The 25,327-nt window shown below is 40.4% G+C and overlaps 1 protein-coding gene across 3 annotated transcripts in view; it reads right to left on the bottom strand.

Annotated features, from left to right (window-relative positions):
- The window catches only part of jak1 (Janus kinase 1), a 168,807-nt gene that overhangs the window by 123,300 nt on the left and 20,180 nt on the right, over nucleotides 1-25,327 (bottom strand). Inside the window, exon 1 of one of the 3 annotated variants that reach the window (XM_067990388.1) lies at nucleotides 5,890-6,135. The exons of the other annotated variants lie outside the window; for them this stretch is intronic. Coding sequence (XP_067846489.1) covers nucleotides 5,890-5,944 — 55 coding nt within the window. The 5' untranslated portion in view covers nucleotides 5,945-6,135. Of the gene's footprint in view, nucleotides 1-5,889; nucleotides 6,136-25,327 lie in introns of those variants that run through there. 3 annotated transcript variants of the gene reach the window in all.

Genomic DNA, 25,327 nt, shown 5'->3' with positions numbered 1-25,327 from the left:
TGGATTACTGAAATGAGATTGTGACCTGTTGAGCCATATATTAGTAGAACATAGACAGGTATTCATAATTTCCCATATGGAGAATTTCTGGTGGTTATGGGGAGGTATCAAAATCAACATAAAAGTTTTTACAATTATATTAGGAAAAAAGAGGGAGGTCAAGAGCAATGTGGATCCCTTAAAAAAAATAATAGTGATATTGTAAATGAAAATAAGGAAATGGCAGACATGTTAAATAATTACTTTGCATCCGTATTTACATGTAGTGGAAGAGGATAGCATGCCAGACAAGGAAACTAATTTTGAATCAGGGATGGGGATTCACCATAATTAACGTAAGCAGATTAATAGTAATCAAGAAAATAACGGCACTAAAGAGTGACAAATCCCCAGGACCAGATGGTTTCCATCCCAGGATTTTAAAGGAAGTAGGTGAGAACATTGCAGATGCCCTAACTACAATCTTCCGAAGTTCTCTCGATTCAGGAATCATTCCTTTAGATTGGAAAATTGCACTGCTATTTAAGAAAGTTAAGAGAGGGAAACCAGGGAATTATAGACCAATGAGCCTAACATCTGTTGTCAGGAATACTGGAGTCTATAATTAAGGATAAAGTGACTGAACACCATTAAAATTTTCAGCTGATCAGAGAAAGCCAGCATGGATTTGTAAAGGGTAGGTCATGCCTGACAAACCTGATTGAATTTTTTGAAGAGATGACTAAAGTAGTGGATAGGGGAATGTCTATGGATGTTATTTATATGGACTTCCAGAAGGCATTTGATAAAGTACCTCATAATAGACTGTTATTTAAAGTTGAAGCTCATGGAATTGAGGGCAAATTATTGACCTGGTGAGGAAATTGGCTGAGCGGCAGGTGACAGAGAGTAGGGATAATGGGCAGGTACTCAAATTGGCAGGATGTGACTCGTGGTGTCCCACAGGGATCTGTGTTGGGGCCTCAACTATTTACTGTATTTATTAAGGACTGAGATAACAGGATAGAGAGTCACACATCAAAGTTTGCTAATGACACAAAGATAGACAGCATTGTAAGCAGCGTAGGTGGAAGCATAAAATTTCAATGAGATATTAATAGATTAAGTGAATGGGCAAAACTGTGGCAAATGGATTTCAATGTAGGCAAGCGTGAGGTCATCTTTTTTGGATCTAAAAAGTATAGATCAGAGAACTTTATAAATGGTGAAAAGCTCGAAACAGTGGAGGTCCAAAGAGACTTAGGGGTCCATGTACATAGATCATTAAAATGTCACGGACAGGTACAGAAAATAATCAAAAAGGCTAATGGAATGCTGGCCTTTATATCTAGAGGACTAGAATACAAAGGGGTAGAAGTTATGCTACAGCTATACAAAGCCCTGATTAGACCACACCTGGAGTACTGTGTTCAGTTCTGGACACTGTGCCTTAGGTAGAATGTATTGGCCTTGGAGGGAGTGCAGCATAGATTTACTAGAATGATACCTGGACTCCAAGGGTTAAATTACAAGGAGAGATTACACTAACTTGGTCAAAAGCAAAATACTGCAGATGCTGGAAATCTGAACTAAAAACAGAAAATGCTGGAAAAGCTCAGCAAGTCAGGCAGCATCTGTGGAGAAAGAAACAGAGTTAATGTTTTGGGTCGAAGACCTTTCATCAGAACGATCTGCCTAACTTGCTGAGCTTGTCCAGCAATTTCTGTTTTTATTACACAAACTAGGGTTGTATTCCCTGGAATTTGGAAGATTAAAGTGTGATTCGATTGAAGTTTTCAAGATATTAAGGGGAACGATAGGGTAGATAGAGAGAAACTATTTCTGCTGGTTGGGAAGTCTAGGACTCGGGGACATAGCCTAAAAATTAGAGCCAGGACTTTCAGGAGTGAAGTTAGGAAACACTTCTACACACAAAGGGTGGTAGAAGTTTGGAACTCTCTCCCGCAAACAGCAGTTGATGCTAGCTCAATTGTTAATTTTAAATCTGAGATTGATAGATTTTTGTTAACCAAAGGTATTATGGGATATGGGGCTAAGGTCATGATACTTGGTCTTCGACCTGAAAGGTTAACTGTTTCTTTCTCCACAGATGCTGCCTGATTTGCTGAGCTTGTCCCAGCATTTTCTGTTTTTATTACACAAACTAGGGTTGTATTCCCTGGAATTTAGAAGATTAAGGGGTGATTTGATCAAAGTTTTCAAGATATTAAAGGGGAACCAATAGGGTAGATAGAAAGAAAATATTTCTGCTGGTTGGGGAATCTGCCTGACTTGCTGAGCTTTTCCAGCATTTTCTGTTTTTATTTCAGATTTCCAGCATCCAAAGTATTTTACTTTTGACCGAGTTTGTGTAATCTCTCCTCGTAATTTAACCTTTGGAGTCCAGGTATCATTAAAGTATTTGGAGTTAGGTCACAGGTCAGCCATGATTTTATTGAATAGCAGAACAGGCTTGAGGGACTGAATGGCCTACTCCTGTTTTATGTTCCTATGTGCTTTTCCATAAGGATGGAGAGAATATTGACAGAACAGTTATTGACAGAACAGTTACCAAGTGCTTTTCCATAAGGATGGAGAGAATATTGACAGAACAGTTGGTACTGGTTGTTGGAGGCCAATCATCTCAGCCCCAGGACATTGCTGCAGGAGTTCCTCAGGGCAGTGTCCTAGGCCCAACCATCTTCAGCTGCTTCATCAATGACCTTCCCTCCATCATAAGGTCAGAAATGGGGATGTTCGCTGATGATTGCACAGTGTTCAGTTCCATTCGCAACCCCTCAAATAACGAAGCAGTCCGAGCCCGCATGCAGCAAGACCTGGATAACATCCAGGCTTGGGCTCACAAGTGGCAAGTAACATTCGTGCCAGATAAGTGCCAGGCAATGACCATCTCCAACAAGAGAGAATCTAACCATCTCCCCTTGACATTCAACGGCATTACCATTGCCGAATCCCCCACCATCAACATCCTGGGGGTCACCATTGACCAGAAACTTAACTGGACCAGCCATATAAATACTGTGGCTACGAGAGCAGGTCAGAGGCTGGGTATTCTGCGGCGAGTGACTCATCTCCTGACTCCCCAAAGCCTTTCCACCATCTACAAGGCACAAGTCAGGAGTGCAATGGAATACTCTCCACTTGCTTGGATGAGTGCAGCTCCAACAACACTCAAGAAGCTCGACACCATCCAAGATAAAGCAGCCCGCTTGATTGGCACCCCATCCACCACCCTAAACATTCACTCCCTTCACCACCGGCGCACTGTGGCTGCAGTGTGTACCATCCACAGGATGCACTGCAGCAACTCACCAAGGCTTCTTCGACAGCACCTCCCAAACCCGCGACCTCTACCACCTCGAAGGACAAGAGCAGCAGGCACATGGGAACAACACCACCTGCACGTTCCCCTCCAAGTCACACACCATCCCGACTTGGAAATATATCGCCGTTCCTTCATCGTCGCTGGGTCAAAATCCTGGAACTCCCTTCCTAACAGCACTGTGGGAGAACCATCACCACACGGACTGCAGCGGTTCAAGAAGGCGGCTCACTACCACCTTCTCAAGGGCAATTAGGGATGGGCAATAAATGCCGGCCTCGCCAGCGACGCCCACATCCCATGAACGAATAAAAAAAAAGTTATCTCAGGACAATTCACGCTCCTCCCAGTTATTATGATGCTGGGAGTAGGTTGCTTGTCCATCTCCATACCTAGGGACAGCACATGGAGACCAGTGGATTGAGGATCAAAGTAACAACTTTAAAAATAAAAATATTTCGCAGTTCTGACTGCCACTACAATACTGTGCTTTTCAAAAACTGTTTATTTTTAAATAGTTGGATTACTACTTGTGGCTAATCCCATTCTTTACAGAAATCCAAAAATGCAATTCTACTGCCAGACTTGCACCCCAGCAAAGCAGTTTCAATTTCCCAGTGACACCGAAGTGACAATGTAACTCTGGAGTCAGGTCTTGACCTGACTCTGGATGGGAGCAGTGAAAGACCTCTGAAGGCTGTTTCACACCTCTTGGAGTATAACCACTCTCAAGCGTCAAATTAGATTTACGAAGTGCTCAGGATGTCTGCTGATCTTCACAAACACATTAGAAACGACCCAGATCTTATTTAAATGTTTTGAGAATGCGAGTGCTTCCGTCCGCACTCTCAAAACATTTAAAGTTTAACTGTTAATAGTGGACCTCTGCGCATGGATGTAAACACAAATGTACGGAGCTCTCCACTGGACCTGAAAGGTTCCAGTAACAATCAGGCAGTACGTGCCAGTACTACTGGCTATGGATTGATAGCTGTACTCTAAAAGGTTTGAAAATAAAACAGTGTATCCTCTGACTTACCATGAGCAACACATGAGTTCTGCTCTAACCCTGATGCAATATTTAGCAAATACAATATATATAAGGTTTACTAGACTGATTCCCGGGATGGTAGGACTGACGTATGAGGAGAGATTGGGTCGACTAGACCTATATTCACTAGAGTTCAGAAGAATGAGAGGTGATCTCATTGAAACATATAAAATTCTAACAGGACGAGACAGACTAGATGCAGGAAGGATGTTCCCGATGGCTGGGGAGTCCAGAACCAGGGGTCACAGTCTCAAGATATGGGGAATGCCATTTAGAACCGAGATGAGGAGAAATTTCTTCACTCAGAGGGTGGTGAACCTGTGGAATTCTCTACCACAGAAGGCAGTGGAGGCCAAGTCATTAGATGTATTCAATAAGGAGATAGATATATTTCTTAATGCTAAAGGGATCAAGAGATATGGGGAAAAAGCAGGAACAGGGTACTGAGTTAGACGATCAGCCATGATCATTTTGAATGGAGGAGCAGGCCCGAAGGGCCGAATGGCCTACTCTCGCTCCTATTTTCTATGTTTCTATGAGACTGATCATACTGTTGTTATAACATGTTGTTATAATTAAACTGTTGTTATAATTAAATTCTACCCAAAATTAGGGAAAATCACTTCTAACTTTATACATTTTAATCCAGAACTTTTAATTTAATATAAATTTTATCAAAAATACTTGCTGTCTCCAGAAACTGAGTAAATGCAAATGTAACTAACATATTACAAATAAATGTAACTGACTGCAAATTTACGTCAATCCCAAATATTAATTAACTTGTTTCTTTTCCAAACTAGATCATTAATGATTTTAGATTTTAACTGTTTTCGATGTTGCGTTTTATCTTAAGTAGGCAAGTGATAATTCTGTCTTTCATTTTGTTCCCTTTATTTTCATTTTTATAAACGATCCGCAGGGTGGATTATTGCTGATTTTCGCTCAAAATAAACAGGATGTCACCCATCTTCCGCAATCTGTCGACATATACTCGAAGTGCAATAGCGATGATCTTTACGCCCTTATATCCCTTGCGTTCCGTGAAATACGACAAAGGGCGAAATCATTCGCACTCCCTCCCTCTCCCCCAACTCTATTCAACAAACATAGGAAGCTTGGCTTAAAATACCCCACATAAACCTACGATCCATGGAACAATGCGTTCCCTCTGAGTGTTTCAACAAATATCGATTTACAGCCAAGCTCTTGGTTAAGGAAAAAGGGGGAATTCCATTAATGTTAAAAAGCAAACTTCTGCTTAGAATTTTTTTTCTCATAGAGATCTTAATAGTGGCTGGGAAAAGACTCATAAAACCTTATTCAATACTTACAATTAATTTATAACCATATATTGGATAAAATATAATATACATGTACATAACCCTGAATACATATTGTGTATATAGAGAAACAAATGTTGCAGGCATCGACTGCAATAATGTTCGTATTAAGTAACAAATGCCGATCCGTTTCACTTGAAAGTCACTGAAATCGACTCTAGTACATTACTCACCGCTTCCTTGTCGAGTGGCTGCTCGTCTTATCCCGTAATACTTCTCGGTAATCATAAAATAAAATCCTCCAAATCTTTTCCTCGCCCAGAGAAAGGCCACCTGGGGCCAGAAATCCGTCAGGCTTTATTTCTGGATTGAAATACTCGATGTATTTATTGTTCAGGGGGATATAAACTTCCTAACACGAGCGAAACTTCAACCCCACGCTACAGCAACGATCCAGACTCACTTTGATTGACAGCAATTGCGGACCCGCACTTTGATTGACAGCTCGGACGGGCTATTCGCCGCCGTCGGCCCGTGACGTCACATTATTGGCAGCTCCACCCACCAAAGGCTCGTGAGCAGATGCGCCTCCCGCAATGATTGCTGAGAGTTGTAGTCTTTTGTTAATGACTTAGTTAAAATGGATGCGGACGTTAATTCTTTTGTTTGTAACTTAATGCTAAAATAGCAAAATGTCCGCACAGATAAATTTGTAAGAAAAAATCAAAATGATGGGAAGTCTTTGTCGACGAACCAATAAAGAGCAAGCGAGTCAGTTTTACCTTCTAAACGATTGAGTCTGTGGTATATAAATGACTTGTTTCAATAAAGTTACATATTTTTTAAATTAAGTGCAAAGAGATACTAAGGCGAGTAGCATCTAACATCATTTTCATCCATAATTTATTTATTGTCTTACTGTCAGTAACAATACTGGCGTTTGGCAAAACTCGAAGCCTTGTTCTCGGTTTACAGATAATGATAATGGAATCGGTTCCTAATGCAAGACTGGTCTTTAGAAAAGAAAATAAGAATGGTTTGTGCAGTCATAATTGATATTGTTACTATTTAGTATTAGGTGGTTACAAGGGTGTCTCACCATCAAGACACCTTTCTCCTGATTTACAAGCCTCAAATAGGTTCCCACTTGGTAAGAGATGGTATATTAATATTTGAATTGCATGTGCACCTGAAACACCAAAAATGAAATACAGTAGTTACAATGTAGTAAGATTTCCTTATTCTTGTACTCCAACCCCCTTGCAATAAAGGCCGACATGCCATTTGCCTTCCTAATTGCTTGCTGTACCTGCTTGCTAACTTTTTGTGTTTCTTGTAACAGGACACCCAAGTCTCTCTGAACACCAACATTTAATAGGGATGAATTGGGATTAACATCCATTTTGTTTGACCTGTCCATTTAAATCAATTATAGATTTTCTTTTAACAGAGTGACTTACGTCATCTGTGGTACTGGCTTGAAAGAATCACTGTTGACTAATGGACTTAGTAAACATTTTGAAACAGCATCTTGATGCAATCAGTTTTTAACCATTTAAAATTGGAACACTGATTGAAAGGGGCAAGACAAAACAAGAGGAAGTGCACAGAGAGTCAAAACCCATTGTTACTGGTTCAGAAAGGAGTCCTTTGAAAAATTATTTTTCTATATATAAACATATAAACAATTTGGAAGAAGCTATTTTGCTCCAGGAAGCAGCAAGAATACATAAACGTGGAAAAATAATGAAATGAAAGTTCAATATTCAGTTATTACCACAAGCTTTTAAAATAGAATGGTTTAATTTTCTATCTTTTTAGGTGTCATAAAACAATTATTACAAATTTGTCCATTGTCTTTTATTTTAATAGAGGTTATCATGGTCCTGGAAAATACAAAATAAGTTGGATAGAGCAAGAGATGGCACTAAGAGCAATGGGCATTGTGGGAAGAGAAAAATCCAATATTTTGACAGAACTAACTTATGGAGGATGTGAACATAAGAAATAGGAGCAGGAGTAGGCCACACAGCCCCTCGAGCTTGCTCTGCCATTCAATAAGATCATAGCTGATCTTCGACCTCAACTCCACTTTCCTGCCTGATCCCCATATCCCTTGATTCCCCTAGAATCCAAAAATCTATCTATCTCAGCCTTGAATATATTCAATGACTCAGCATCCACAGCACTCTGAGGTAGAGAATTCTAAAGATTCACAACCCTCTGAGTGAAGAAATCCCTCCTCATCTCAGTCTTAAATGGCCGACCCCTTATCCTGCAACTATGTCCCCTAGTTCTAGACTCTCCAGCCATGGGAAACAGCCTCTCAGCATCTACCCTGTCAAGCCCCCTCAGAATCTTATATGTTTCAATGAGATCACCTCTCATTCATCTAAACTCCACAGAGTATAGACCATTCTACTCAACCTCTCCTCAAAGGACAAAGCTCTCATCCCAGGAATCAATCTAGTGAACCTTCATTGCACCGCCTCTAAGGCAAGTATATCCTTCCTTAGGTAAGGAGTCCAAAACTACGCAATACTCCAGTTGAGGTCTCACCAAAGCCCTGTATTAATGTAGTAAGGCTTCCTTATTCTTGTACTCCAACCCCGTTGCATTAAAGGCCAACATGCCATTTGCTTTCCTAATTGCTTGCTGTACCTGCATACTAACTTTCTGTGTTTCTTGTGCAGGGACACCCAAGTCTCTCCGAACACCAACATTTAATAGTTTCTCACCATTAAAAAAATATTCTGTTTTTCTATTCTTCCTACCAAAGTGAATAACCTCACATTTCTCCATATTATACTCCATCTGCCACCTTCTTGCCCAATCACTTAATCTGTCTATATCCCTTTGCAGAGTCTTTGTGTCCTCTTCACAGTTTATTTTCCCACCTAGCTTTGTATCATCAGCAAACTTGGATACATTACACTCAGTCCCTTCATGTAAGTCATTAATATAGATTGTAAATAGCTGAGGCCCAATCACCGATCCTTGCGGTACCCCACCTGAAAATGACCTGTTTATCCCTACTCTCTGTTTTAGGTCCTTTAACCAATCCTCTATCCATGCTAATATATTTCCCCCAACCCCATGAGCCCTTATCTTGTGTAACAACCTTATATGTGGCACCTTATCGAATGCCTTTTGAAAATCCAAATATACGACATCCAGTGGTTCCCCTTTATCCACCCTGCTAGTTACACCCTCAAAAAACTCTAATAAAGTTGTCAAACATGATTTCCCTTTCATAAAACCATGTTGACTCTGCCTAATCATATTATGATTTTCTAAGTCCTGTTACTACATCCTTAATAATGGATTCCAGCATTTTCCCAACGACTGATGTCAGGCTAACTGGCCTGTAGTTCCCTGTTTTCTCTCCGCCTCCTTTCTTGAATAGCGGGGTCACATTTGCTACCTTCCAATTCGCTGGGACTGTTCTAGAATCCAGGGAATTTTGGAAGATCATAACCAATGCATCCACTATCTCTGCAGCCACCTCTTTTCGAACCCTCGAATGTAGGCCATCAGGTCCAGGAGATTTATCGACTTTTAGGCCCATTAGTTTCTCAATTACTTTTTCTCTACTGATATTAATTACTTTTAAGTTCCTCACTTTCATTAGACCCTTGGTTCCCCACTATTTCTGATATGCTTTTTGTGTTTTCTACGGTGAAGGCAGATACAAAATATTTGTTTAACGCATCTGCCATTTCCTGATTCCCCATTATAATTTCTCCTGTCTCAGCCTCCAAGGGACCAACTTTTACTTTTGCTACTCTCTTCCTTTTTACATATTTGTAGAAGCTCTTACAATCTGTTTTCATATTTCTTGCTGGTTTACTTTCATATTCTATTTTCTCTCTTTTTATCAATTTTTTGGTCGTCCTTTGCTGGTTTCTAAAATTCTCCCAATCCTCAGACTTACTACTCTTCTTGGCAACATTATAGGCCTCTTCTTTTAATCTAATACTATCCTTAACTTCTTTAGTTAGCCACGGGTGGATCACTTTTCCTGTGAAGTTTTTATTTCTCAATGGAATGTATATTTGTTGAGAATATTGAAATATTTCTTTAAATGTTTGCCATTGCTTTTCAACCGTCATACCCTTTAAATTGATTTCCTAATCTACCTTAGCCAACCCACCCCTCAGTGCTATGTAATTGCCTTTATTTAAGTTCAAGACTCTAGTTTCTGACTTAAGTACGTCACTCTCAAACTCAATGTGAAATACTATCATATTATGACCACTTTTCCCCAAAGGATCACTTACTGTGAGATTACTAATTAACCCTGTCTCATTACATAATACAAGATCTAAAATAGCCTGTTCCCTGGTTGGTTCCATGACATATTGCTCTAGGAAACCTTCTTGAATGCATTCCATGAACTCGTCCTCCAAACTACATTTTCCAATTTGATTTGCCCAGTCTATATGAAGATTAAAGTCCCTCACGATTACTGCATTACCCTTGTTACAAGCTCTTATTATTTCATGATTAATACTCTGTCCAACAGTGTTGCTACTATTAGGGGGCCTATAAACTACTCCCACCAGTGTTTTCTGCCCCTTGTTATTTCTTATTTTCACCATACTGTTTCTACTTCCTGATCTTCCGAGCCACGATCCTTTCTCACCACTGTCCTTATGTCACCCTTTATTATTAGAGCTACATCAGCTCCTTTTCCATTCTGCCTGTCTTTTCTAAACATCGTGTACCCTGGAATATTTAGTTCCCAACCTTGGTCACTTTGCAACTATGTCTCTGTAATGGTTTTAGATCAAACCCATTTATCTCTATTTGTGCAACTAATTCGTCTATCTTGTTATGAATGCTTCATACATTCAGATAAAGAGCCTTTAATTTTGACTTGTTACCATTTTTTCCTGCTTTGACATTATTTGCTGATGCACTATTATTGGTAAACTCTCTGTCCCTTCCTGCCACACTCTGCTTATCTTTACCCAAATCACTACACTACTCTGTTGTCTTGACTTTCCACATTAGATTTCCAAATTTCCCCTCACCTGACCCCTCCCCCCCCCTTTCTAGTTTAAAGCCGTCTATAGCCCTAGTTATTCGATTCGCCAGGACGCTGGTCCCCGCCCGGTTTAAGTGGAGCCTGTCCCAATGGAACAGCTCCCTCTTTCCCCAGTACTGGTGCCAGTGCCCCATGAATTGAAACCCTTGTCTCCCACACCACTCTTTGAGCCACGCATTTAGCTGTCTGATTTGTCTGTCCCTATGCCAATTTGCACGTGGCTCAGGTAGTAATCCAGAGATTATCCACTTTGAGGTTCTGCTTGTTAATGTGTAATCTGCTTAGTTCGTGCGAGATGAATTGCCTGTTTCTTTAAAATCAAATTGCATTAATCGCCTACAAACATTGGATGCCGAGCAAGCACCAAACTCCTAAAAATATTAAGTGGTAGAAGCAAAGATTTGTTATATATGTTAAAGTAAGACTTCATTTTATCTGGGCAACCTCCCATGCGATTGTTCAGGGTGGTCTGGAGCACTGTTGTGATGCTTAGCTACTAACCTAGCCTGTTCCCTTTAAAGCCACTGCTAGCTCAAGTATTCCCTGTGGAGAAGTGGTATAAACAGGCAAATGCAAGTAACTGTACCTGCTTCTAAACTCTTGGACCAAGCAAAGGACAGTTGTAACTGCTTAAACATTTCTGGTCCCAGTTCAGAAAAAAAACCATCATGAAGTTTTCTGGATTTCTTTTTTAAAAGATTGTTCTGCAACCATACCAAAGTTTGACACTATGCACAAGAGTGATAAATGTAAAGAATGGTAATAGGTTTTTTTTTTTATTTGTTCATGGGATGTGGGCCTCGCTGGCGAGGCCGGCATTTATTGCCCATCCCTAATTGCCCTTGAGAAGGTGGTGGTGAGCCGCCTTCTTGAACCGCTGCAGTCCATGTGGTGAAGGTTCTTCCACAGTGCTGTTAGGTTGGGAATTCCAGGATTTTGACCCAGCGACGATGAAGGAACGGCGATATATTTCCAAGTCAGGATGGTGTGTGACTTGGAGGGGAACGTGCAGGTGGTGTTGTTCACATGGACCTGCTGCCCTTGTCCTTCTAAGTGGTAGAGGTCGCGGGTTTGGGAGGTGCTGTTGAAGAAGCCTTGGAGAGTTGCTGCAGTGCATCCTATAGATGGTACACACTGAAGCCACGGTGCACTGGTGGTGAAGGGAGTGAATGTTTAGGGTGATGGATGGGTGCCAATCAAGCGGGCTGCTTTGTCCTGAATAGTGTCAAGCTTCTTGAGTGTTGTTGGAGCTGCACTCATCCAGGCAAGTGGAGAGTATTCCATCACACTCCTGACTTGTGCCTTGTAGATGGTGGAAAGGCTTTGGGGAGTCAGGAAATGAGTCACTCGCCGCAGAATACCCAGCCTCTGACCTGCTCGTGTAGCCACAGTATTTATGTGGCTGGTCCAGTTAAGTTTCTGGTCAATGGTGACCCCCAGGATGTTGATGGTGGGGGATTCAGCGATGGTAATGCCATTGAATGTCAAGGGGAGGTGGTTCGACTCTCTCGTTAGAGATGGTCATTGCCTGGCACTTGTCCAGCGCGAATGTTACATGCCACTTATCAGCCCAAGCTTGGATATTGTCCAGGTCTTGCTGCATGTGGGCACAGACTGCTTCATTATCTGAGGGGTTGTGAATGGAAATGAACACTGTGGAATCATCAGCAAACATCCCCATTTCTGACTGTATGATGGTGGGAAGGTCATTGATGAAGCAGCTGAAGATGGTTGGGCCTAGGACACTGCCCTGAGGAACTCCTGCAGCAATGAGGTGATTGGCCTCCAATAACCACTACCATCTTCCTTTGTGCTAGGTATGACTCCAGCCACTGGAGAGTTTTCGCCCTGATTCCCATTGACTTCAATTTTACTAGGGCTCCTTGGTGCCACACTCGGTCAAATGCTGCCTTGATGTCAAAGGCAGTCACTCTCACCTCACCTCTGGAATTCAGCTCTTTTGTCCATGTTTGGACCAAGGCTGTAATGAGGTCTGGAGCCGAGTGGTCCTGGCGGAACCCAAACTGAGCATCAGTGAGCAGGTTATTGGTGAGTAAGTGCCGCTTGATAGCACTGTCAACGACACCTTCCATCACTTTGCTGATGATTGAGAGTAGACTGATGGGGTGGTAATTGGCCGGTTTGGATTTATCCTGCTTTTTGTTGACAGGACGTACCTGGGCAATTTTCCACATTGTCGGGTAGATGCCACCATTGTCGCCGTACTGGAATAGTTTGGCTAGAGGCGCGGCTAGTTCTGGAGCACAAGTCTTCAGCACTACAACCGGGATGTTGTCGGGCCCCATAGCCTTTGCTGTATCCAGTGCACTCAGCCATTTTTGATAACACGTGGAGTGAATCGAATTGGCTGAAGACTGGCTTCTGTGATGGTGGGGATATCGGGAGGAGGCCGAGATGGATCATCTACTCGGCACTTTTGGCTGAAGATGGTTACAAAGCCGTGTCTTTTGCACTCACGTGCTGGACTCCGCCATCATTGAGGATGGGGATGTTTGTAGAGCCTTCTCCTCCCGTTAGTTGTTTAATTGTCCACCACCATTCATGACTGGATGTGGCAGGACTGCAGAGCTTTGATCTGACCCGTTGGTTGTGGAATCACTTGATTTTGTCTACAGCATGTTGCTTCCGCTGTTTCTCATTGCCTACATAACAATCACTACACTTCAAAATGTAGTTGTGTGAAGTGATGAGAAATTTCAAGAAACATGATAATCCACTGCACAATGATTTTATTTAAATAGATATATTTGCTAGTTGGTCTCTATTATCTCCGTTCAACAAACGTGAATCCTTTAAAATAAAAACAGAAAATGCTGGAAATACTGGCAAGTCAGGCAGCATCTGTGGAGAAAGAAACAGAGTTAACGTTTCAGGTCGATGACCTTTCCTATTTCCAGCATTTTCTGATTTTATTTAGATTTCCAACATGCGCAGTAGTTTGCTTTTAATTCTTCTAAAATACTGTTTTGTTTTCATCTGTAATATGGACAGCTATTTGGGTAATTTGTTGGTCTAAGGTTTTCTTGGGGGTAGGTGGGGGTGGGGGAAATAAACCTTCCTCAGCTCGACTATAATGCAGGGAACACTATGACCGAGCAGAAAAAAATAGCAGAAGGATTGTCAGTATTAAGGGGAGGGACGTCAGCGTTGAAGAGAAATGGTTGCGTACAACAGACGCAAGTGCCAGAAAGTATACGTAGGCTGGAGATTACCGACAGTGCTCCTTGGCTGAAATGGCACATTTCCCATAACATATTGATTTTTCTAGTGGGGGATTGGGGGGATTAGTGCTAAATGCACTGGGAAACGCTGTACTGGGTTTCCGTAGCACATGGCGGAAACTTTTAAAGGAGTTTGCGCTATATTCCCTATTGAGCAGCTTTCATGGCAAATTAAAGTGTCGATCTCAAAGTGCACAGCGGAGGCGCATTGGGTTTAACCAAATTAAATTTACGGGAAATCAGATGATCTGTACAGTGCTACCCGTATTATAGGGGCGGACGTTTCTCGCCAGCTTTACAGTGGGGACTAATTCCTAAGAAGTAGCTCCATGTATGATTTAGCAGCAGATATAAACGTTAAAAGTGAATGCTGCTGTCAGGTTTTACCAAGTGGAAAGGTTTCCAGCAGCAATGCACACTTCATTTCAGGCATTTATTTACTTTAAAAAAAACCTGCGTCAACACATTAAGTGTAACATTGTAATATTATTTTGTTTTAGTATTCATCGTTACATTATTTTAAAATCCCATTTTCTCCCAAAATTGAAGCGAATTTCATCAGTTTATATGACCTCATCTTTTATCATAAGCTTTTATCTGCTGAAATATGCGACTTTGTATGGGCTTGTACCGAGTATTTATAATCTTTTAGTTTTCAAAGTTTAATAGGAAAAGTTATGTCATACAGGAATGATCTAAGAATGAACCATAGGAAAATATCATTTTAAACACTGCCCCACATGATTTCATCTAATACATCTAACTCAGTAAGTAAAATTACTTTTAATGGGGAATTCTAGGTCTCTGAAAATGTGGTACATGTTCAAAATTTTGTGTTCCGGGCATCATTCCAGTTTGATTTCCAGGATGTGAAATTTTCTCATCAAAATTTCCATTTTGATGAGAAATTTTACATTATTCCAAAAATGTTTATTTTGAAAAAAACAGTACCGACTATCACTACGCATAATCCTTCTGAGATCAACGGGATACCAGTGCACAACTAACCAAGAAGTTGAGATTTTGCAGTTTTGAAGAGACTAAATATAACTGAAAAAATAGTAGTTTCTTGTAACTGACAATATAACTTACATGGTACATCGGTTTCATACGAACTGACCCCAAATCAGCTGAATATACAGTGCTTCAATGCAATATGCAAGGAGGCGTAGCAAGTTTAAGACTCACTTACGATGCACGTACTTAAGGACATTTCAATGTGCAGATAACAACAGAGAGGGTTGATGAGGGTAATGCGGTTGATGTGTATATAGACTTTCAAAAGGCGTTTGATAAAGTCAGCAAAATTGAAGCCCATGGAATAAAAGGGGCAGTGGCAGCATGGATACGAAAGTGGCTAAGTGACAGGAAACAGAGAGCAGTGGTGAACTGTTGTTTTTCGGACAAGAGGAAGGTACACGGTGGTGTTCCCCAGGGGTCAGTACTAGGACCACCACTTTTAAAAATATATACGATGTCTTGGACTTGGGTGTACAGGGCACAATTTCAAAATTTGCAGATGACACAAAATTTGGAGGTGTAGTGAACAGTGAGGAGGATAGTAATAGACTTCAAGAAACATAGACAGACTGGTGGAATGGGTGGACACATGGCAGATGAAATTTAACACAGAGAAGTGTGACGTGATACATTTTGGCAGGAAGAATGAGAAAAGGCATTATTAACAATTCTAAAAGGGGTGCAGGAACAGAGAGACCAGGGGTATATGTGCACAAATCTCTGAAGGTGGCAAGACAGGTTGAGAAAGTGGTTTAAAAAGCATACGGGATCCTGGGCTTTGTAAACAGAGGCATAGAGTACAAAAGCAAGGAAGTCATATTGAACCTTTATAAAACACTGCTTTGGCTACAGCTGGAGTATTGTGTCCAATTCTGGGCATTGCACTTTAGGAAGGATGTGAAGGCATTAGAAATGGTGCAGAAAATATTTACTAGACTGGTTCCAGGGATGAAGGACTTCAGTTACATGGATAGACTGGAGAAGCTGGGATTGTTCTCCTTAGAGTAGAGAAGGTTGAGAGGAGATTTGATCGAAGTGTTCAAAATCATAAAGGATTTAGATAAAGTAAATAAAGAAAAACTGTTCCCATTGGCGGAAGGGCCGAGACCAAAGGGCACAGATTTAAGGTGATTGGCAAAAGAGCCAAAGGCGACATGAGGAAAATCTTTTTTACGCAGCGAGTAGTTATGATCTAGAATGCGCTGTCTGAAAGGGTGGTGGAAACAGATTCAATGGTGGCTTTCAAAAAGGAATTGGATAAATACTTGAAGGGAAAAAATTTGCAGGGCTACGGGGAAAGAGCGGAGGATTGCGACTAACTGGATTGCTCTTACAAAGAGCTGGCGCGGGTTCAATGGGCCGAATGGCCTCCTTCTTCACTGTAACCATTATATGATTCTATCATTTCCTGTTGACGGTGATGCAAACCACCATGGTCAAAATGAACTGCATTTCACTTGATTAGATCTAAATAATAGGTTTTTTTCTCTAGTAACAGCTGAACATTGGAAGGCACAAGTGTCTAAACCGCCTGAACCCTTCATTAATTATGAGTGTCGTAGTCAGTAACAAATTTTAATCACCCTACAAATTGTTGCCTCATCCAAGAAACAAATCAGGAAACATCATCTTCTGCAGTTACACTGCAGCAGAAACATTCCCAAAATGTGACCGCCTTTCCTGAATCTCTGTGACTATTTAGTTACGTTGCAACTCACATGTTATGACCTGTCTTTAACCACCACCGCTACTTGATCCCGTGGCCAGCAAGAGATGGGACCGGTTAGAAATAATGACATTGGTAGAATGTGCTAGTCAGGTAATGATCAACCATGGTGGGGAAGGACTAAACTTCTTCCACCGTAGTTGGTACAGTAATGGACGATTTCAGCTCCTCTCCCACTTGCTTAATGTCTCCCCCCGCCCCCGACGAAGAATGGCCATTGCTCTCGGTCTGCTGGTGCGGTCCAACAAAATACACCGACAGTCGAGCTAAGGAAAGCGGCTGAAATAAGTCTTTGGAATTCGGAGTGAAAAAAAACAAAATCAAATCTTTACAGGGAATATAAAAAATATCCTCAGGGTTGCTTTAAATTGCGCAACTCCCCAAAAGGACACAGAAATCTGGAAAGGTTAGATGCCTTTTTGAAATGTTTTTTCTTTCCGAAAACAATTTCTAACGGTTGTATTTCTGATATGAAACGTGAGATTTTCCACCCCACCGGAAACTGTAAATGAGTGGGGGCTGCAATCACTGCAAACACAATATTAGTCATTCGTCAAAAAACGTAGATGATAGAACTGTTTCGGCCATTAACATCTATCTAAGGTGGCAGTACAGTAACACTTTATTTCTAACTGGATGAGCTCCCCCTAGTCCAACATCTTGTGTTGTGTGTGTAGCGGGCCTGCGTGGTGATCCTTACCTTTTTCAAACATTACAGATATCTTGACATTGTTTATCTTTCTGATTCTTCCGTTTCAAAATCTGTTTTTAATAGTTGAACAATACAAAGCAACTTCAGTGTTTTGTAGATACTGTAATACCTTGGGTTTGGGTCAAGTTCTAGGAAGTGAACATTATTTTTCTGAAACTTAGCCTTAAAAGAATAAAACACGGGAATGTGTGAATTAATAGATGTAATCTAGTCATCTGACGTTTTACTGATTGCATTTTGCCAAGTTGCTGGTGATGATTTTTGATAATTTTGTAAAAATAACCCTTGACAAAGTTCATCTTTTAAAAAAAAGTTAATGTAGAAACGTCTGGCTTAGACTAAGTAATTTTAATAAATCTTCAGTATTGTCAGTTCAGTTTGTCATATTAATGTAAGTGAAATTTTAATTGTACTGGTTAATGTCAGAAAACAGAAAACCCATTTAATGAAACGTGACATTAAACTGCTTTACATATAACCTAATTTTTGTGTTACAAATTCTAATGTGAAAAATTATTCAATTTTTGTTCTTCGTTTTGGTTTAGTTTTATTTTAGTGAATGGAAAATACATATTTCATTTTTTGAACACAGGCACAGCCTGTTTTTTCTACCTTGAAAAACTACATTTGTTTATGTTACTGATACAAATTTTAATCAATCAATAAAATGTTATTGCTCATCTTAAATTACTGCATATTTCTGGAGTTAGTACAGATTAAATGTTAGTAAAATAAGTAATAGAATTTGCACAAAAATGTTGGCAGTTAAACACTGTCCAAGAATTTTGAAACAATACTGGTGCATAGTCAATGCAATTTGAAAGTTTAAGTTAAAATAGAAATGTCATGAGATATAGCAATGCCCACATCCGAGGGTTCTAAAAGAGATGGCTGCAGAGATAGTGGATACATTGGTTATGATCTTCCAAAATTCTCTAGATTCTGGAACGGTCCCAGAGGAATTGGAAGGTAGCAACTGTTAAGCTGCTATTCAAGAAGGGAGGTAGAGAGAAAACATGGAACTACAGGCCAGTTAGGTTGACATCGGTCGTCGGGCAAATGCTGGAATCCATTATTAAAGAAGTGATAACAGGGCACTTAGAAAATCATAATATTTTTATTAGGCAGAGTCAACGTGGTTTTATGAAAGGGAAATCGTGTTTGACAAATTTATTAAAGTTTTTTGAGGATGTAACTAGCTGGGTAGATAAAGGATGTAGTATGTTTGGATTTTCAAAAGGCATTCGATAAAGGTGCCACGCAAGAGGTTGTTACATAAAGTAAGGGCTCATGGGGTTGGGGGTAATATATTAGCATGGACAGTGGATTGGATAAAGGACAGAAAACAGAGAGTAGGGATAAACAGGTCATTTTCAGGTTGACAGGCTGTAACTAGTGGGGTGCCACAGAGATCGGTGTTTGGGCCTCAGCTATTTACAATCTATATTAATATCTTGGATAATTTACACTCCGTCCCTTTATCTATGATTGCTGACGATACAAAGCTAGGTGGGGAAGTAAGTTGTGAGGAGGACATAGAGTCTGCGAAGGTATATAGACAGGTTAAGTGAGCGGGCAAAAAGGTGGCAGATGGAGTATAATGTGCGGAAATGTGAGGTTATTCACTTTGGTGGGAAGAATAGAAAAACAGAATATTTTTTAAATGGTGAGAAACTACTAAATGTTGGTGTTTAGAAAGACTTGGGTGTCCTCGTACAAAAAACACAAAAAGTTAGTATGCAGGTACAGCAAGCAATTAGGAAAGCAAATGGAATGTTGGCCTTTATTGCAAGGGGGTTGGAGTAAAAGAGTAAGGAAGTCTTACTACAATTATACAGGGCTTTGGGGAGACCTCACCTGGAGTTCCGCATACAGTTTTGGTCTCCTTATCTAAGGAAGGATATACTTGCCTTAGAGGTAGTGCAACAAGGGTTCACTAGATTAATTCCTGGGATGAGACAGTTGTTCTATGAAGAGAGGTTGAGTAGAATGGGCCTATACTCTCTGGAGTTTAGAAGAATGAGAGCTGATCTCATTGAAACATATAAGATTAGGGGGGGGCTTGACAGGGTAGATGCTGAAAGATTGTTTCCCCTGGCTAGAGAGTCCAGAACTAGAGGGCATAATCGCAGGATACGGGGTTGGCCATTCAAGATTGAGATGAGGAGGAATTTCTTCACGCAGAGGGTTGTGAATCTTTGTAATTCTCTACCCCAGAGGGCTGTGAATGCTGAGTTACTGAATATATTCAAGGCTGAGATGGGTAGATTTTTGAACTCTAGGGGAATCAAGGGATACGCGGATCAGGCAGGAAAGTGGAGTTGAGGTCAGAGATCAGCCATGATCTGAATGAATGGCAGAGCAGGCTCGGGGGGCCGTATGGTCTATTTCTTATGTTCTTATAGCACATATGTAAATGTAAATTAAAATAAAGTTTATGATAAATATTCTAAAAAGGAGCTGGGATAGTTGCATTTGGTGACTGCCAATCCAGTAAACATTTACACAAAGTAAATTATGTTTTCAAATGGTTCACACATACTTAATAAGTTGTTAAAAAAAAAGTTAATTGCAGTATTAAGTTTAAAATAAATCAGACACCAAGAGTGAACATGCTCTCACACAAGGGCAAAAAGTGTTGAAAAACTGGTTTTCTAATCTGATCTCTCTCACACACCACATATTGTGTTACGTTAATAGTATTAATTTAAGTGCCTGGGGTGGGGTGGGTGACAGATTTCCCTGTGCTTGCTATACCAGTTGAAACCCAGCTCAATAGCGCTGGGTTATTACACTAAGTTTCACTTCCTCTGCTGAGGAGGTGGGGAAATCACATTCTATAAATGTAAATTACACATTGGAAAGCACACCTTAGATGGATCTACATATTATAGATCTCAAAATATTTGAAAATTGAATGAATATAAAATTTAAATGGCAACAAAAACATGCGAAGATTAACTCAAGTCATTAGTAACCAGACTAGGTTAGATATTGTTTTGTACAACACAGACACATGTAGCCCTATTATAGAATGGCAGTGTCAATTTTCAAACTTTAAATTGTGTAATTTCACAATGATATGTGGGTGGAGCATACCATACAGTATTTTGAACCTATTTTAAGAGTGGCTTTGGCAGATTCTATTTTAATAGTACGTGCAACCCACTCAAACTTACTGATCAATAAAATTTTACTCAATGAACAACTAGCTGTTCCCAAGGTAATTTCTTTGTAACAAGCTCCTGCTCAGTCGGTGTAGGCGGCTCCCTTAATCTGGAGGTTTGACAGTTACTGCACTAACAGGTAGTTTCCATCAAAACGGTCTTGCTGTTTGTGCCAAAGTACAATGGAGTTCTGTCTCGAAGCAGTATTCGAGTAGCATGATGTGTAGTGACGACCCAAGTTACACGTGTGGCTGTTCTTCCAATTGAGCTCAGTGACAAAGGAACTCTGCATAATATATAGTATTGAGTCATGCCCATTACCCTCCTGGCACTGCACTGTGCCACACATGCAAATTTGGCAATTTATATTTTAACGAAGTGTAAGAAAAAAAGCCCTGGTAGCTTCTTCTGAGCTTGGGGACGAGCCTGGGATTTACAAAAGCTGCAGAGAAACTTCCCCTGCAAAGTCAAATACCTGCAAGATGTGCATAAAAGCAAACAGGCCTTGTGACCTTAATAGGATAGGCGAGATTGGACATACCAGCTGAATAATACATTGTGCATTACATGATATAATGTACTTGCTTCACAGCACCTGCCTACAAACATAGTCTGTTAGCTCAACATTGGCTGTTCATGTTCATTACAAGCCCATTAAATAAGGCAAGACAAGCAAAAATTGAAAAGGTCACTGTTTAATAGGCTACACTTTTTATTCCCTTCAATTTTCTCCCATCCTCTCCTGATTTAAGCCAGACCGCCATAGGGAAATGGCAAAGAGCACAGGCTACCCTACATTTGGAGGAGCAGGGGAGGGTGGAAAAATATAAACTGACCAGACTATGGTCCCCGGGGTTGAGCTTTCATGCCTCTCAATAGCGAAGAAAAAAAAATCTCTCACTGGTTAATAAGTGTCGGTGTGAACCATAAGAAAGACCCTAAAATGACAGGTCGAGAGATTCTCACCCATAACAAAAATACACTTTTCTTGTCAGAAACTGATCGACTACTGTACCCAAAGATGACAATGTGATCACTACATTAATGAACCGGGTCCAAAGCTTACTATGTAATAATACTGTGTTAAACATCTGAAAGTGAAATGCACACTGTATTAATTTGCACATTAAACATCTTGGGGTAGGATTTCTGCAGGGATTCCCCAATCTCCTGCCATAACTTTGGTTGAAACCCCAGAGAAACAGCATAAAGAGCAGTTTACACTGCTTCGGCAGCATTTCTGACCATCTTCTGCTTTAGTTATGCGGACGATTGGGCGAACCCACAGAAATTCCAGACTTTAATATAAAAACTTTTAAAAAACGTATTTTTGACCCAGTTTTGTTTTCCTTGCTTTGTGCTGAAACAATAGGACATTTTTACTTTTACCTGTTAAACTTGTACAACTCGTATTTCAGGGAATTATAGTTAGTTGTTTCTGGTTACGACAGTTTTGCAAGTGGAGCCATGCCCCACCATCACCCTAAATAAATTCCTGGGATTGGAGATATTTTCCATCCTTCTCATTTCAATACCTTGCCCAGTAATTTTGCTTCTTTGAACTGAATCTGAAACTAATGTGGTTCAATGCTTATTTCATTCAAAAAATTCCCCTACGGGCGATATATTGAAACAGTAATGTTGAGTTTTATAATATGAATTCCAGATTTATTTATTTGATTAATTGCTCTAAAAGGTTTTCAGACAAGGAGTCACAAAATTAGTTTTACAACAATTTATGTAGTAATAGGAAGTTCAAATCTTTATATCTCTATATTAATATTTTAAAAAAATTATCTAAACACATTTCCTATCAACTTTTCCCATTATAAATACCCATGTTCACATTTAGGAACATAGGAACAGGAGTAAGCCATTCAGCCCCTCGTGACTGCTCCGCCATTTGTTAAGATCATGGCTGATCTGTGATCTAACTCCATGTACCTGCCTTTGGCCCATATCCCTTAATACCTTTGGTTGCCAAAAAGCTATCTATCTCAGATTTAAATTTAGCAATTGAGCTAGTATCAATTGCCGCTTGAGAAAGAGAGTTCCAAACTTCTACCACCATTTGTGTGTAGAAATGTTTTCTAATCTCACTTCTGAAAGGTCTGGCTCTAATTTTTTAGACTGTGCCCCCTACTCCTAGAATCCCCAACCAGCGGAAATAGTTTCTCTCTATCTACCCTATCTGTTCCTTTTAACGTCTTATAAACTTCAATCAGATCACCCCTTAACCTTCTAAACTCCAGAGAATACAACCCCAATTTGTGTAATCTCTCCTTGTAACTTAACCCTTGAAGTCTGGGTATCATTCTAGTAAACCTACGCTGCACTCCCTCCAAGGCCAATATGTCCTTCTGAAGGTGCGGTGCCCAGAACTGCTCTCAGTACTCCAGGTGCGGTCTAACCAGGGTTTTGTATAGCTGCAGCATAACTCATGCCCTCCTGTACTCTAGTCCTCTAGATATAAAGGCCAGCATTCCATTAGCCTTCTTGATTATTTTCTGCACCTGTTCATGACACTTCAATGTACCTATACCCCTAGGTCCCTTTGGACAACCACTGTTTTTAACTTTTTACCATTTAGAAAGTACCCTGTTCTATCCTTTTTTGATCCAAAGTGGATGACCTCACATTTGTCTACAGTGAATTCCATTTGCCACAGTTTTGCCCATTCACCTAATCTATCAATATCCCTTTGCAATTTTATGTTTTCATCTACACTGCTTACAATGCCACCAATCTTTGAGTCATCGGCAAACTTAGATATGAGACTTTCTCTGCCTTCATCTAAGTCGTTAATAAATATTGTGAATAATTGAGGCCCCAAGACAGATCCCTGCAGGACTAGTCACATCCTGCCAATGTGAGTACCTATCCATTATCCCTACTCTCTGTCGCCTTTCGCTCAGCCAACTTCCTAACCAAGTCCGTACTTTTCCCGCGATTCCATGGACTTTTATCTTAGCTAACAGTCTGTTATGTGGGACCTTATCAAATGCATTCTGGAAGTCCATATAAATAGCATCCATTGACATTCCCCTGTCCACTACTTTAGTCATCTCGTCAAAAAATTCAATCAGGTTTGTCAGGCACGACATACCTTTCACAAATCCATGCTGGCTCTCTCTGATTAACTGAAAATTCTCGAGGTGTTCAGTCACCCTATCCTTAATTATAGACTCCAGCATTTTCCCCACAACAGATGTTAGGCTAACTGGTCTATAATTCCCTGGTTTCCCTCTCTCTCCTTTCTTAAAAAGCGGAGTGACATGTGCAATTTTACAATCTAGAGGGACAGTTCCTGAATCTAGAGAATTTTGAAAGATTATAGTTAGGGCATCTGCAATGTGCTCACCTACTTCCTTTAAAACCCTGGGATGGAAACCATCTGGTCCTAGGGATTTGTCACTCTTTAGTGCTATTATTTTCTTCATTACTGTTGCTTTACTTATGTTAATTTTAATCGAGTCCCTGTCCCCGATTCAATATTAGTTTTCTTGGGATTTCCGGCATGCTATCCTCTTTTTCTACTGTAAATACTGACGCAAAGTAATCGTTCAACATGTCCGCCATTTCCCCATTGTCAATGACAATATCACCACTTTCAGTTTTTAAGGGGCCAACACTGCTCCTGACCACCCTCTTTTTCCTAATGTAACAATGAAAGTTCTTCGTATTGGTTTTGATATCCCTTGCAAGTTTCTTTTCATACTCTCTTTTTGTAGCTCTAACTATCTGTTTTGTGACCCTTTGTTGATCTTTGTATCTTTCCCATTCACCAGGATCTATACCATTTTTTGCCTTTTGTATGCCCTTTCCTTTTGTCTTATATGCCTTATCCCTTACCTCTTTAGTTGTCCATGGCTGTTTTTTTTGGCAAGTAGAGTTCTTGCCCCTCAGGGGTATAAACCGATTCTGTATCACGTTAAATGTTTCTTTAAACATTTCCCACTGATAATCAGTCGTTTTACCATTAACAGATTTGCCCAGTTTACTGTGGACAGTCTCTGTCTCATCCCATTGAAGTCGGCCTTACCCAAGTCTAGAATTTATATTAGCAACCACCTATGAAAGTGTATCATCCTGTTATTATACCCTATGGTGGTGCTGTATTCCCTCAGGTTTGTCTCTCCAATTCATTCACCTGTACTGCAGAGAAATTCCTAGGCTCCAACCAAACAGAATGTATGATGTCAAATCAGGGGGCTGAATTTCGTCTGCACACCCTGATCCAATTATCCCTGCCCTCTAACCCATTTCAGCTGAAGACTACACTTGGTCTCGACTCCTTATGTGCAATGCCACAGGAGATTATATTTATTAAAAAATAACTCAATTTTAAAAAGTAATAGTCAGTTAGCCCCAGCAAAAGCAATTTGATGCTTTATCCAATTAACTTTTTCAAAAAAGGAGCTGTATAGATAACATGCACATTCTCCAGCAGGAAACACTGGATAGCAATTTGGAGTGAGTCTCTTGCTGCTATTTTCCTTTCCCTAGCTCAGGGGTCATGTGAGATCGGATAGTCCAGCTGTGATTGAACCCAAACCATCCTAATCTCTGAAGTTGGTAAGTAGTGCAGTTAGTAATTGAACAATGGGAAGGGGATTGATCTGTGCATGTTTAGAACTGAAGGCCTGGAATTTTGAGTTACACCACTGTTGTCCCTTTAAAATAAAATTGCACCCACCGGTGGCCTGTAGAAGTCACAAGAAGGTTTCCTGGGTCTGCTCATTTGCATTCCCATT

This window comes from Heptranchias perlo, chromosome 9, assembly GCF_035084215.1.
Source record: "Heptranchias perlo isolate sHepPer1 chromosome 9, sHepPer1.hap1, whole genome shotgun sequence".
Taxonomy (NCBI): Eukaryota; Metazoa; Chordata; class Chondrichthyes; order Hexanchiformes; family Hexanchidae; genus Heptranchias; species Heptranchias perlo.
The sequence above is the reverse complement of the archived record's forward strand: the minus strand, read 5'-3'. Positions and strand labels throughout refer to the sequence as shown.